Source organism: Carassius carassius, chromosome 20 (assembly GCF_963082965.1).
Source record: "Carassius carassius chromosome 20, fCarCar2.1, whole genome shotgun sequence".
In the NCBI taxonomy this organism is placed as follows: Eukaryota; Metazoa; Chordata; class Actinopteri; order Cypriniformes; family Cyprinidae; genus Carassius; species Carassius carassius.
In genome coordinates this window covers 15,165,427-15,177,935 of record NC_081774.1, presented here as the reverse complement: position 1 = coordinate 15,177,935, position 12,509 = coordinate 15,165,427, and the positions used below count along the sequence as shown (strand labels likewise).

The 12,509-nt window shown below is 35.6% G+C and overlaps 1 protein-coding gene across 2 annotated transcripts in view; it reads left to right on the top strand.

Moving 5' to 3' along the window:
- Positions 1-12,509, top strand: part of cdh12a (cadherin 12, type 2a (N-cadherin 2)) — a 358,772-nt gene that overhangs the window by 43,904 nt on the left and 302,359 nt on the right. Inside the window, exons 8-12 of one of the 2 annotated variants that reach the window (XM_059501815.1) lie at positions 2,491-2,627; positions 3,195-3,316; positions 4,617-4,731; positions 8,429-8,680; positions 10,671-11,351. In XM_059501815.1, the coding sequence (XP_059357798.1) occupies positions 2,491-2,627; positions 3,195-3,316; positions 4,617-4,731; positions 8,429-8,680; positions 10,671-11,200 (1,156 nt within the window). In that variant the 3' untranslated portion in view covers positions 11,201-11,351. Of the gene's footprint in view, positions 1-2,490; positions 2,628-3,194; positions 3,317-4,616; positions 4,732-8,428; positions 8,681-10,670; positions 11,352-12,509 lie in introns of those variants that run through there. The other variant, XR_009422584.1, reaches the window with a different exon arrangement.

Here is a 12,509-nt window from a genome sequence, read left to right as displayed (position 1 = left end):
GGCACTGTTTTGTGTTTGATGTACTTGCATGTCTCATGATATACAGTAACCCTGCAATGTACATGCATTGCAAAAAATAATATGTATCATGGGTATAATACATTTCCAAACATCCATTAGATCTGATTTATATATTCAGACTGCCCCCAGTCAGGTTTTCTTTATTTAAAATGTATAACTTACTAAACTTACCCAGAGGATAGAATATATAATGAGGGGTGATCTGACAGCAGAACTGCAGCTTGTGAAGTTCAGTGTTCAGTAGCACTTACTAGAAGAATCCAGATGAATATCTGGATGAGGTTTTGCTTGTATAGCAAAAAACCTCAGGCAAGCAGACCGAGAGACATCTGAGACAGAAAAGAAGGGGCAGATTGTAACCCTGACAAATGTCTGGTGCTACAGAGAAAAAGCCGGCTTCCTCTTTCTTTACTGATCAACTATAGGCTGCTTATATTAAAGAAACGGGGGTCTCTGCAGGTCACAGCAGACTAGTTCAAAGAGAACAAGAGTGCTCATACACATGCAGACAGAAAGCAGAAAGTGTACAAATATTATTCTACAACAGCATCTACAGTAGTGACCGATTTTATGTGTTTAATCAAATGTGTATAATTAGAGTTATTTTTAATAAAATAACTTAGATATATAATAACAGATGTAGTTTTAACACACACACACAAATAAAAATATGCTTTAATTTTATTTTTGGACAAAGTGTCCTCTTCTGACATTATAAATTCCCATTGTGCCAGTGGATATGGAGTAATTTTGCAAAATGTATTGATGGAAATTTTTTTACTTTAATATAGCTACATTTATTTCAGGGCTCTATACTGTAAATGGCAGTTAAAATCTTTGTAAAGTAAATTGTACCAATTAAACCTACATTAGCTGTATGTTAAATCAATGAAAATCCAACAGAAATTCCATTATCATCTATTAACGCAAGACTTGTTTCTGAACAAATCTTTTAAGAAAACAAAGTTTCAACCTACCCAGCATTTATTTTTTCTGTCCACTGAAGCCTCTCCCTTGTAGCAGGAGGATGTGACTATGCTTTGCAACTCATCCACTTTTTCATTGACCTTGGTTCTGGAAATATGTTTTCTATTATTATTATTATTATTATTATTATTATTATTATTACATTTTGTTTTATTATTTATTTATTTACTCACAAAGGAAGTGTTCATTATGAGTTGTAAGACATGAAACAAACTAACTTAGATAATTGCTGAATCGCGCAATTATTGAAGATTTAAATGTTGATTTAAAGCATGGCAGTATTTGAAAAATCTGACAAAAATAATAAAGCTTTAATGAGGGAAGGTGAGGCTTAAAGGGTTACTCCACCCCAAAATGAAAAGGTTGTCTTTAATCACTTACCCACATGTCGTTCCAAACCCGTAAAAGCTCTGTTCGTCTTCAGAACACAATTTAAGATATTTTTGATAAAAACCTGGCGGCTTGAGACTGTCCATAGACTGCCAAGTAAATAACAGTGTCAAGGTCCATAAAAGACATGAAAAGTCATCGCCACAATACTCCATCTGCCATCAGACTTGCATTGCTCTTCTGTGTCCTCCGTGCCACAAGGATGCGCTGTGGACACAGAAGTGAATACCCAGCATACGGTGATATAGAGTAACTCAGAGGAGACCGCTGACAAAAGAATCATAGAATAAAGTGGTTATTTTTTTTTTCTTCGCTTACAAAAAGTGTTCCCGTTTATGTGACAGTCTCTAGCCTCAAGGTTTTCATCCAAAATATCTTAAATAGTGTTCCGAAGACTAACAGAGCTTTTACGGGTTTGGAACGACATGGGGGTAAGAAATTAATGACAACATTTTCATTTTGGGGTGGAGTAACCCTTTAATGTGGGACTTCAGAAAAAGCATATACCATTAACTAACAATCTTGAAGTTATAATGGAAAGTTATTCTTCGGGGAAGCTGACTGTTGCTCTCCATGGCCTTATAGGGTGGCCATATTCACAATCAAAGCGAGAATAATTTTTTTTTTTTTAAATAGTTTTTATATTTTCAGTCATAAATTCAGTCAGAAGTAGAACAAGACCGAATGGAGCTGAACTATTCAAGACTCAAACACAGAATCCTTTGGGCTAGATCAGTCATGAATTAGACTCAAAACTGACTCACTCACTGGTGGCCATCTACTAGCGTAGCCTACAGGAAGGGCCATTAAACAAATCAGAGAAGGAGCCTGCATGAGTCATTTGTTCAAAAAAAAAAAAAATCACTAGAAAGGAAGAATCAAAGACTCTACTATTACATTTCACCTTTCAGCTTTCAGTTATTGAATGTCCCACAAAAGATACTGTACTTAGATAGTTCACATAAAATGTATTTACTCTCATGTCATTCTAAACCTGTATGACTTTCTTTCTTCTGTAAAACACAAAAGAAGATATTTTGATATGTCTCGGTGTATTTTTTCTATACATTGGAAGTCTTTTTTGGTTTGTAGATATTCTGTTGAGCGGAGAAAGGACTCTGAAAACCACTTTGACATTGACCCTGTTGAAGGAACTCTGTCTGTCAATGAAGCCCTGGACAGAGAGAGAAATACAAAACACAACGTCACTGTTGTAGCAACAAAAGTTAGTAAGTATGGTGGATTGTGTTTTATCCAGATGCACAGCCTAGATAACCAATCAGGTTTACATTTATAATACAACTGCAGATTGAAATGAGGACAAACATTTTTACCAGTCCACATTTCTAAAGACCACATCTCCATCTAGTGGACAATAATGAAAATACAGCATTGCTTCACTCATGCAGGCTAAAATAAAATGTCAAAATCATAAAAGACCAATCCAGTTAAAATAAGATATTTGTCAAAAGACTAGATAAATAAGTAAATGATTTCGCATCAAGCTGATTTGCAAATGAAAAGCAACTATAAAGTTTTATTCAGATATGAATGATCCAGCAAAGATGTTTTTGTAGCTACAATGGATGCATTATAAAGATTTAATTGTAACATTAAAGCAACTTCAAAATCATCAGATCCTCAGGAGTGTTACTGGGTGTCCGTATAACATGTCAAAGACTTTCTGAATTCTTAATTTGTCCTATTTCTTTCCTTTTTCAAATATGAAATGTGTCTGACATTTTTGCAGTTTTCACTGATCTGATTCATGGACAATACTTTGTTTGATCTTTCAGACAACCCCCTGCTGTCCAGCAAAGTCACTGTCACAATCAAAGTGCTGGATGTCAATGAATTTCCTCCAGAACTTGCCTTTGTGTATGAAACATTTGTTTGTGAAAATGCGAAAGTAGGACAGGTAAGTGTGTGTGTGTGTGTGTGTGTGTGTGTGTGTGTGTGTGTGTGTGTGTGTGTGTGTGTGTGTGTGTGAATAACCTGTGCTTCAATTTACGTTTCTGGGCCTGTTGTTGGTGCTTTCAGTGAATTAATGTGAGCGAACCGTGCCCTTGATCTTCTCCTTTCATGCTGAAAGAGAGCTACTCCCAGTACAACGCTGCCTATCAGTGTCTCCCTATTCAGTCTTTCATACCAGAGAGCGAAGTTCCCTTGCTTATATGTAGAAATTTGTGAAATAAATGACACAACAAAGCCATTTCAGAATTCACTACAGACACAAATGTAGTTTACCAAACTGTATTGTTTAAAACTTTTGATTGAATTTTGACTAGAAGTTCATATTTCTGACTAATTCTTAATTTGCAGATCTATATCTGTAGAGCATTTATAGATTATTCATTTCAGTTTAATAAACATTTCTTAAGACACTGAAAATGATCAATGTATTAGTATTTACTTAATTTTGGACAACAATAAAAACAAAAGATCATGATAAATATAAATACACATCAAAAAACAAAAGTGAATATTACACACTTAAATAAAATTTAAAATTACAATAAATTACAATAAAATTACACACTTTTTACTTTTTTATGAATGATCCTTTATGCCTTACAAGAAGAAATATATATGATTATTATTAATAATATCAAATGGTTAAAAAAATGCTTGGGTACATTTGTTTAAGTTTTAAACTTTTTCCCAGTTAAATATGCAGAAACAGCTGTATTTGAAAAACATTAACATTAACAAGCAAGACACAACAATAATGGCTCAGCCAATAGCTTGAGTTAGGGGCGGGACTATCTGTATGTCCAATGACAGATTGGTTGATGATTAGTTCAGTGCTGAACCCGTTTAAAACATTACTTTCACAGATCTGCATGGTTTTTCTAGTGCCTGGAGAATAACATTTATTTTCAAACATTGATAGTAAAAAAGCATATTCATAATATAATAAGGGAATGGAGTACTAGATATTTTTCTCTGCCACATAAAATCCTGTCAATCTCTCAGAATGCATGACTTTGTCATCAGAGGTCTGTGGAGTTGGCAGCGCACCTGTCATAAGTTCTGCCCCATGTGGATGAGTCATAAAGGCAGTAAGCAGCCTCAAATGATCCCTTTGAGATTTGATGAGACAAGCACATCAGCTCTGTCAATCAAACAGACTACTGCTGCCTTTTCAACACTATAAGTGCTTTTACGAAATATGCAAGCTCTTTCTGTGGTGATTGATTCAGCTGACTGTTCTCTAGGTGATTCAGATCATCAGCGCAACAGACAGGGACATGCCCGCTGTAGAGCACCGATTCTACTTCAAATCCCCTTCACAGACCAGGAACAGAAACTTCACGATCAGGGACTATGGAAGTAAGTTGGAAAGCTGAAGATTTTATTATTTTTAAGCACACAGCTCATCACTTAAAGCTGTACTTCAACCAAACATGAAATTGTCAAATGGTCTTTTTCCAAAAGATATCCATATGGATATCAAAATATTATTCTGTAAATAATTCTAAGCTATAAAACAAACCAATCAGCTCCCAAATGAATCATACAGTTTCACATAATTTTTGTTTAATTAAAAAAGTCTATGAAAATATGCATTACTACACACACTACTGTTCAAATTCATGTTCAGCCAAAGATGCATTAAAGGGACAGTAAAGACATTTATAATATCATAAAAGACTGATATTTTGCATAAATGCTGTTTTTTAAAATGTCTGTTCTTCAAAGAATCCTAAAAATGTATCATGGCTTCCACAAAAATGATAAGCAGCACAACTGATTACAGCATCGATAAGACATTTAATGTATTATTAATTTGATGTATTTATTGCAATGAAATGCTGCCACAAAGTTTTGTGGTAGATCTAAATGTATTCATCATTTACTCACACAAAGCTGTTTCAAACTTGTGAGTTGTTTTTTTTTTTTTTGCTAAACACAAAAGAAGATAATTTGAAGAGGGTTTAAAATCTTTTAGTTAATGTAATGAAATAAATTTTGTTTTCCAAAACAACATTTTATTTTATTTTATTCATTCAAAATATTGTATTTTACATTTAAATTTTTGGGCAATTTATCTCTTTGAAGAAATATATTGAGGTTATTTTTGTGTCTATAGACTTGTATTTAAGTCTATATACCTATAGTCTGATATTCAAAAACATGTTTACAGTGTATATATATATATATATATATATATATATATATATATATATATGAAATCACCTGTAGTATTCCTTTAAAGCTGCAACATATGTATTCATCAGCTGTTGCTGTGTTGTTGTACTAAAAGTTGGTTCAAAGACATTTTAGGCCATATTATTCAGAAAAACAGCATATATATTATATATAACAGTATCTACTGGGAGAACAAACTCTAAAATACCCAGACTAGTGCTGTTACATTAATAGTGGTCGCATCCCAGAGCAGCACATCACCACATGATCCATTTGTTCAGACGCCTACAGCCTGGCTGCCTGCTCCTGAGTCTGTCCCCTGTGTTCTCAGCACATGAATATCATCAGCTGTGATTCACAGAGACAGGGTCACTCAGGGCTACACAGCCAAACAGGCACAAGGTGTGCTTTAATGGCTCCTACCTTGTCAAGAGAAATCCCCCAGTTGTCCAGGCGTAACAAACTCCTCATGACGGGGTCAGTCGACCTTCCAGGCGAGGACAAGCACATCTCGGCACGTTGACTCAGTGCTATGAGTGCCAAGCAAAGCCCTCACCACCAGACCAGCAGGCGCCTGCCCTGCTATGTTTTCAAGCTTGATTTAAAAGTACTTTCAATTTCCTCCGGGTCATAAGAAACACTTGGCTAGACACTTGAATCAAAGAGGATGGGCTATACTGACTTAAATGCTTAAAATTTTAAATTGTTTTTTTATGTATGAACTGAATTACTGTGGTATGTGGTATGTGCACTCAGTAATTATTTCCTCATTTAAGAATATCAGTAGCCTAATAAAAGTTGTTTTATTTTACATGGAGCAGGATGTCACATGGGTGGCACACAGTTTTTGAACAGTAATCTATATATATATATATATATTTTTAAAGAATCTCTTCTACTCACCAAGTCTACATTTATTTGATCCAAAGTAAAGCAAAAACAGTTTAATTTTTTCATATAATTCATATTTAAAGGTTACCTATTATGCCCGTTTTTTACAAGATGATGTCCCCAGAATGCATATGTGAAATTTTAGCTCAAAATACCACATAGATCATTATTAATAGCTTGTTAAAATGTACACTTTTATGGTATGAGACAAAATATGCCATTTTTGTGTGTGTAATTTTGTGATTTTTTTCTTTTCATTTATTTTGAATAGACAGTATAAATTACAGTTTTTTTCCCGCCTAGATGTAAAAATACTAAATATTATTACATTGTTATATATATACATATATATATAGTCTGCAGTACATATATACATACAAGGAATTCATTCATGAAATATATTTATTTAGTTTATAGATAAACAAGGGGGAAAATTATAATGTTGCCTATATATTTGTGATGCTTAATTTGTTCACAGACAAGAGACTCAAATGGCAGAAAGACATCCTATTTGTTTTCTTTATTTTACAAAAGCACAATGTTTTGTTTTCATTGTGTGTGTACACAAATACAAGCAGACTTTTATACAGTGATGCATTATTAATAAGACAATAGTGTTAAAAGTTGATTCTGCTGATATAAGGAAATAGGTAAAGTGATTGTGTCGGCGCGTGCGCATACACACACACACACACACACACACACATGCACACACACACACACACACACACACACACACACAAAACACATCAGTTCCAGCATTGCTAACATAACAGCACAGTTGGTACTTTATCAAAATAAAAAACAGTGAACCAAACATCAGCACACCAGCCTCTGTGTCACCATTGTAACTTAAAGACAAAGCCTATAATTGAGTTAATAAATAATAGTTTAGCATTCAGATACGTTACATCGTAATATGGAAATATTATAGAATATGTGAATTTGTGCCGAATGAGAGAGGTAGGATACACAAACACAAAGCTCCATTTCACAGTTCACTCAACAGTTGAGTGCACAAGCCTTTAAAATATATTGCTATGTCAGTTTGTGAGAGACGCATTCAGAATCAGATACATGGTCACTGTCTAGTGGGCTTTGTTTTCAAGTGGCCTGTTATCAAACAGTGTTGCACTGCTGCGGGCGCCCCCTTCTGAATTCTGGGTGAATTGCCTATATTCGTTGTAAGGCCTCACAAAACTGAGATTTCCGTACTGTGACAGTTCAGTATGAATACATGTATCGTTCCACCACTAATATATATATAATATATATATATATATATATATATATATATATATATACACACACACTTCAAGACCTGAAAAGGGGGTATCTAGTGAGACATTAACAATGTACACTTAGTGCTGGGACAATCCTCCTGAAACGACCTGAGGTTAAGTACCTTATTAAAAAAAGAAAATTGCAGAACAGAGTGGGATTTGTTTTAGCCTAAAGCTTTATCTACAAGGCCACACTATGATCTAACCAATACAGTTCCTCAGTAAGTTTGATATTAAATCTGTAGTTAAACCTGCAGATGATGGTTGGCAGAAACATACCTATTGAGATTTACACACTCCCCAACAGACTGAAGTGTTGTGCATCCTTGTTTTGTTTGGACTCCAGCTGTGTAAAAGGCTGTTCTCAGAAAGGTATATCATGCTTTTCCCAGGAGTACCTCATGTTAGCTTGTTATCCCCTTAACCAGAACCACTTTTTTCTGTACTTATTTCCACTTCAAAGGGATCCATTTTTCTTCTTAATTCTGGAATCAGGCCAGTCCCTGTACTGCATAAGTGGCTCATGAATTCGCTTTATTCTGTCATGGAGAAATTTTGGAATGGCAGATTATGATCCCTGAGAGCATGACTGTGTTTATCACTGATTATCTCTAGATACAAATGCATCAAGTACAATAATTTATGGCCTACACTAAATCTGCATTATAGACAGTCTCATGATGGTCTCATGGGCTTGATTTCAGACAACACAGCTGGAGTGGTGACCAGACGAGGGGGGTTCCGGAGACTGGAGCAGAGCATGTACCTGGTGCCAGTCATTGTGGAGGATGGTGGGTATCCGATCCGAAGCAGTACGGGGACGGTGTCGGTGCGGGTGTGCACCTGTGACACAGACGGTTCCCTCCTTTCCTGCAATGCGGAAGCCGTCTTCTTTCCCATGGGACTCAGCACTGGAGCGCTAATGGCCATTCTGTTGTGCATTGTCATTCTGCTGGGTGAGTTAGACACATCTCTGTCCAACAGAATACTGGAAAGACAAAGAAATATGCATTTTATTAATTTAATGTGATAAAAAGAGAAGATACAAGAAAAACGCTGGGGTTGTGTTTGCATAGTCAAGTCATTTTTATTTGTCATTTGATTTGGCCCAAGGTTCTGATAGCAGGACACTAACAGTACCGACAATAGTGCAAACCAAATAATAGAAGTATATAGGTATTTGTTTAACTTCTGGAAGTTTTATGTCCCATAGGTTTATTTTTATTAAAACTAACAGATTTTTTCATAAAGAACTTACATGAATTTACAAAGGCCTTTATACAGTAATTTACTGTTCAAAACTTTGAAAGAGTTTTTGAAAGAGTCTCATGCTCAAACAAACAGATTTTTTTCAATTTGATCAAAAATACAGTAAAAACAATCATTTTACTCTACATTATTCTTTAGTGTCACATAATCTTACAGAAATCATGCTAATATGCTGATCTGATCCTCAACATTTTCTTGAACGTTATTTGAAATAGAAGTCTGTTTGTAACAGAATATTTGATTTATACTTAATTTCCAGTTAAGCTATAATTTTGTAATCATGCAAAAATTATTGTTGTACATTTAAGATACATTAATGCTAGCAATGAAATTAGCCTTAACAAAACAAAACCATCTTCTGGTAATTTTCATTACTGAACACTATTACAAAGCACATCATTTGAGAGAAAACGTTCATTACTTTCAGAAGAAAATTACATGCATTTTGTGTGTGTGTGTGTGTGTGTGTGTGTGTGTGTGTGTGATGCATATAATGTCACTCCACAGAACTGTCTTGTGTTTTCATTCCTCATGTTCTCTGTGTGACCTAGTTTCTGTCTCGCATTGATTGTGTCATTATGTTCAAGTGTGTCTTGTCATTACCCTCATTAATGTTCCCCTTATAAGCTGCATTCAGTTCAGTGTTTTGTTGTCAGGTCTCGTCGATGTCTACGTGTGTTTCTGCCTTCTCATTATGGATTACCCTATGTGGATTATTAAAGAATTTATCTCATCATCTTCCTCATTTACGTGCTTCTCTCTCACACCACACCATAACATATAAACACTGCTGGACAAATTATATAAAATAGTCAGTCTGAAACTTATGTTTTAGGAGTTTATAAAGCCAAAGTGCCCATAGTTAAAGAAACACGCATATAATATAAAGTCTGAAATCATCTTTGTAATAATTATTTAAAAACAAACTTCTATATGTGAAAAAAAGAGCTGTAATGTGACAAAAGTACTGAGGAACACCTAAGGTAGAATTGCATTTAAAGCTCTGTATTGCAGTAAGTACTAGGTAAATGATTTCTGTAGCAGAGAGAGACAGTGAAGTGATGAGCTTTAACTCCATATTTTCATTTGGCAGTGTTACAGAAAAGAGCGATTCCTTTTTATGGCAACCACATGGGGGAGCTGATGCAGAAATAATGATTCGAATGTGATAAATATTATATTCTAAAAGACTAGAAAATAACAACAAGAGAAAACCTTCCCCTAACAACACATGCAAGTTGATTCAGCCAAATTTTCCCCTCTGCTTCTTCAGAAAGTGTGAATTTTAAGGTCTAATCTTTAATTCTCGCAGCAGTGCCTGTGCCTCCCTGTCTCTTTCTCTCTCGTGGAGTGGAGTGGGGCGAGCAAGCGCTGTCTGCCTCTGAGGATGGAGATGAAAGCTCAGAAAAACTACCTCCCCTCCTCTCACACAACCGAGGCACAACGAGGGTGACAGACAGCATGTCAAAACTGCATTATGGCTACCCTCAGGCTGCCGTTCTCTTTAGTCCCATTTTGAAAACCCACGTCAGAACAAAAAAAGAAATCAGCTAATGGCTCTGGAACATGTGACCACCCCTTTTTTCACTAGTTGTTGTCACTTAAAGGTCCTGTACTGTATGTATGTCAATGTGTATTAAAGCACAAAACAAGTTATGCACTTCTGGTGTTTTGCAGTGATGGTAGTGCTCTATATTGGCCTCAGAAAATACAAGAAGAAGGACACTCTGATGTCGTCTAAAGAGGACATCCGGGACAATGTGATCCACTACGACGATGAAGGGGGTGGGGAAGAGGACACCCAGGCCTTTGACATAGGTACGTTACGCAATCCCAAAGGCATCAAAGAGACGGTGCAGCTGCAAAATATAAGATCAGAGGATGAGCCCAATCTGGCTAGTGCATGCATGCCCAATGAGGACAGCGAGGACATCCGAAACTACATCCATCACTGTCTTCTGGAGAACTCAGCACCTCCGTATGACTCTCTGGTCACGTATGCATATGAGGGACAGGGATCGGTGGCCGAGTCTCTCAGTTCCATTGAGTCCTGGGTGCTTGAACCCAAGGAGGATTGCAGAAATATCTGTGACTGGGGTCCTCGCTTCAAAACACTGGCTGGGATATTTAAAGAGCATGAGTGTAAGGACACGGAAAAGACGGAAAATGAAGTACACGCCGAGGCACTAAATGACAGAATGGACTGAGAGCATTTTCACACTCTCAAAGTTTATTTCAGGCATGGCACTTAAAAGAATAGTTCAATCTAAAACATAAAAATGTGATGTTGTTCCAAACCGGTTTGTCTTACTTACTTCTGTTTCAGTAGTTTAGCAATGTATGAAGAATAGTTCACAAAGAAGTCACTTTCGAACCAAATGGCTTTCTGCTGGTCAATGTGTTAAACCATGTGAGCAGCTGAAATCTGTGTGGGGAATCTTTTGCCCTTAATGTGATCTCATGGATTCCTATTGAAATGACTAGAATTTACCTGCATAAATGTGCTGAATATTAGTAAATATGACCACACCTTAACACAACAGACCTTTTAAAAATGTCTGAGTGTTTTTAGGTATATACAACGAAAGTCAGTGAGGATAAACTATAATGTTTTGAGACCTATTGGCTTTGATATGGACAAAAAGGTTAAAACTTCACCGAACAAGAAAAAAATAACACATCTTAACACAATAGAAGACATGTAAAAAATGTCTTGAGAGGTTTTTGTTTTGGGTTTGGAATTTTTTGTTGTTGTTGTTTTTTTTATTTGTCTATGCAGACTATACAATAAAAGTCAGTGGGGGCAAACTGTTGTTTAGGATCATGTTGACTTTGATTATATAGACAAAACAGTTGAAACTTCACTACACAATAATAAATGTCAAAACCCCCCAAACGCGAAATAAAATATTTTAAAGTTAAAATTTTAGTTAAAGATTTAGTATATGAAGTCTGTACATTTAAAATCAGTGGGGAGAAATTATTGATTTGGACACCACTGACCGTATTTTCCGGACTATAAGTCGCACTTTTTTTCATAGTTTGGCTGGTCCTGCGACTTATAGTCAGGTGCGACTTATTTAACAATATTAATTTTACATGAACCAAGAGAAATGAACTAAGAGACATGAACCAAGAGAAAACATTACCGTCTACTGCCGCGAGAGGGCGCTCTATGCTGCTCAGTGCTCCTATAATCTACACTGAAGACATAGAGCACCCTCTCGTGGCTGTAGACGGTAATGTTTTCTCTTGGTTCTAAATAAATGTGACTTATAGTCCAGTGTGACTTATATATGTTTTTTTTCCTCATCATGACGTATTTTTGGACTGATGTGACTTATACTCAGGTGTGACTTATAGTCCGAAAAATACGGTAAATGTGACTGTACCTTAACACAAAAGTTAGTTTTTTTGTTTTTTTTGTCTCTATAGTCTATAGAATGAAAATGGTTGACTCTGAATATAGGAACATAAAAACAGAATTATTATTATTATTATTATTATTTATTTTTG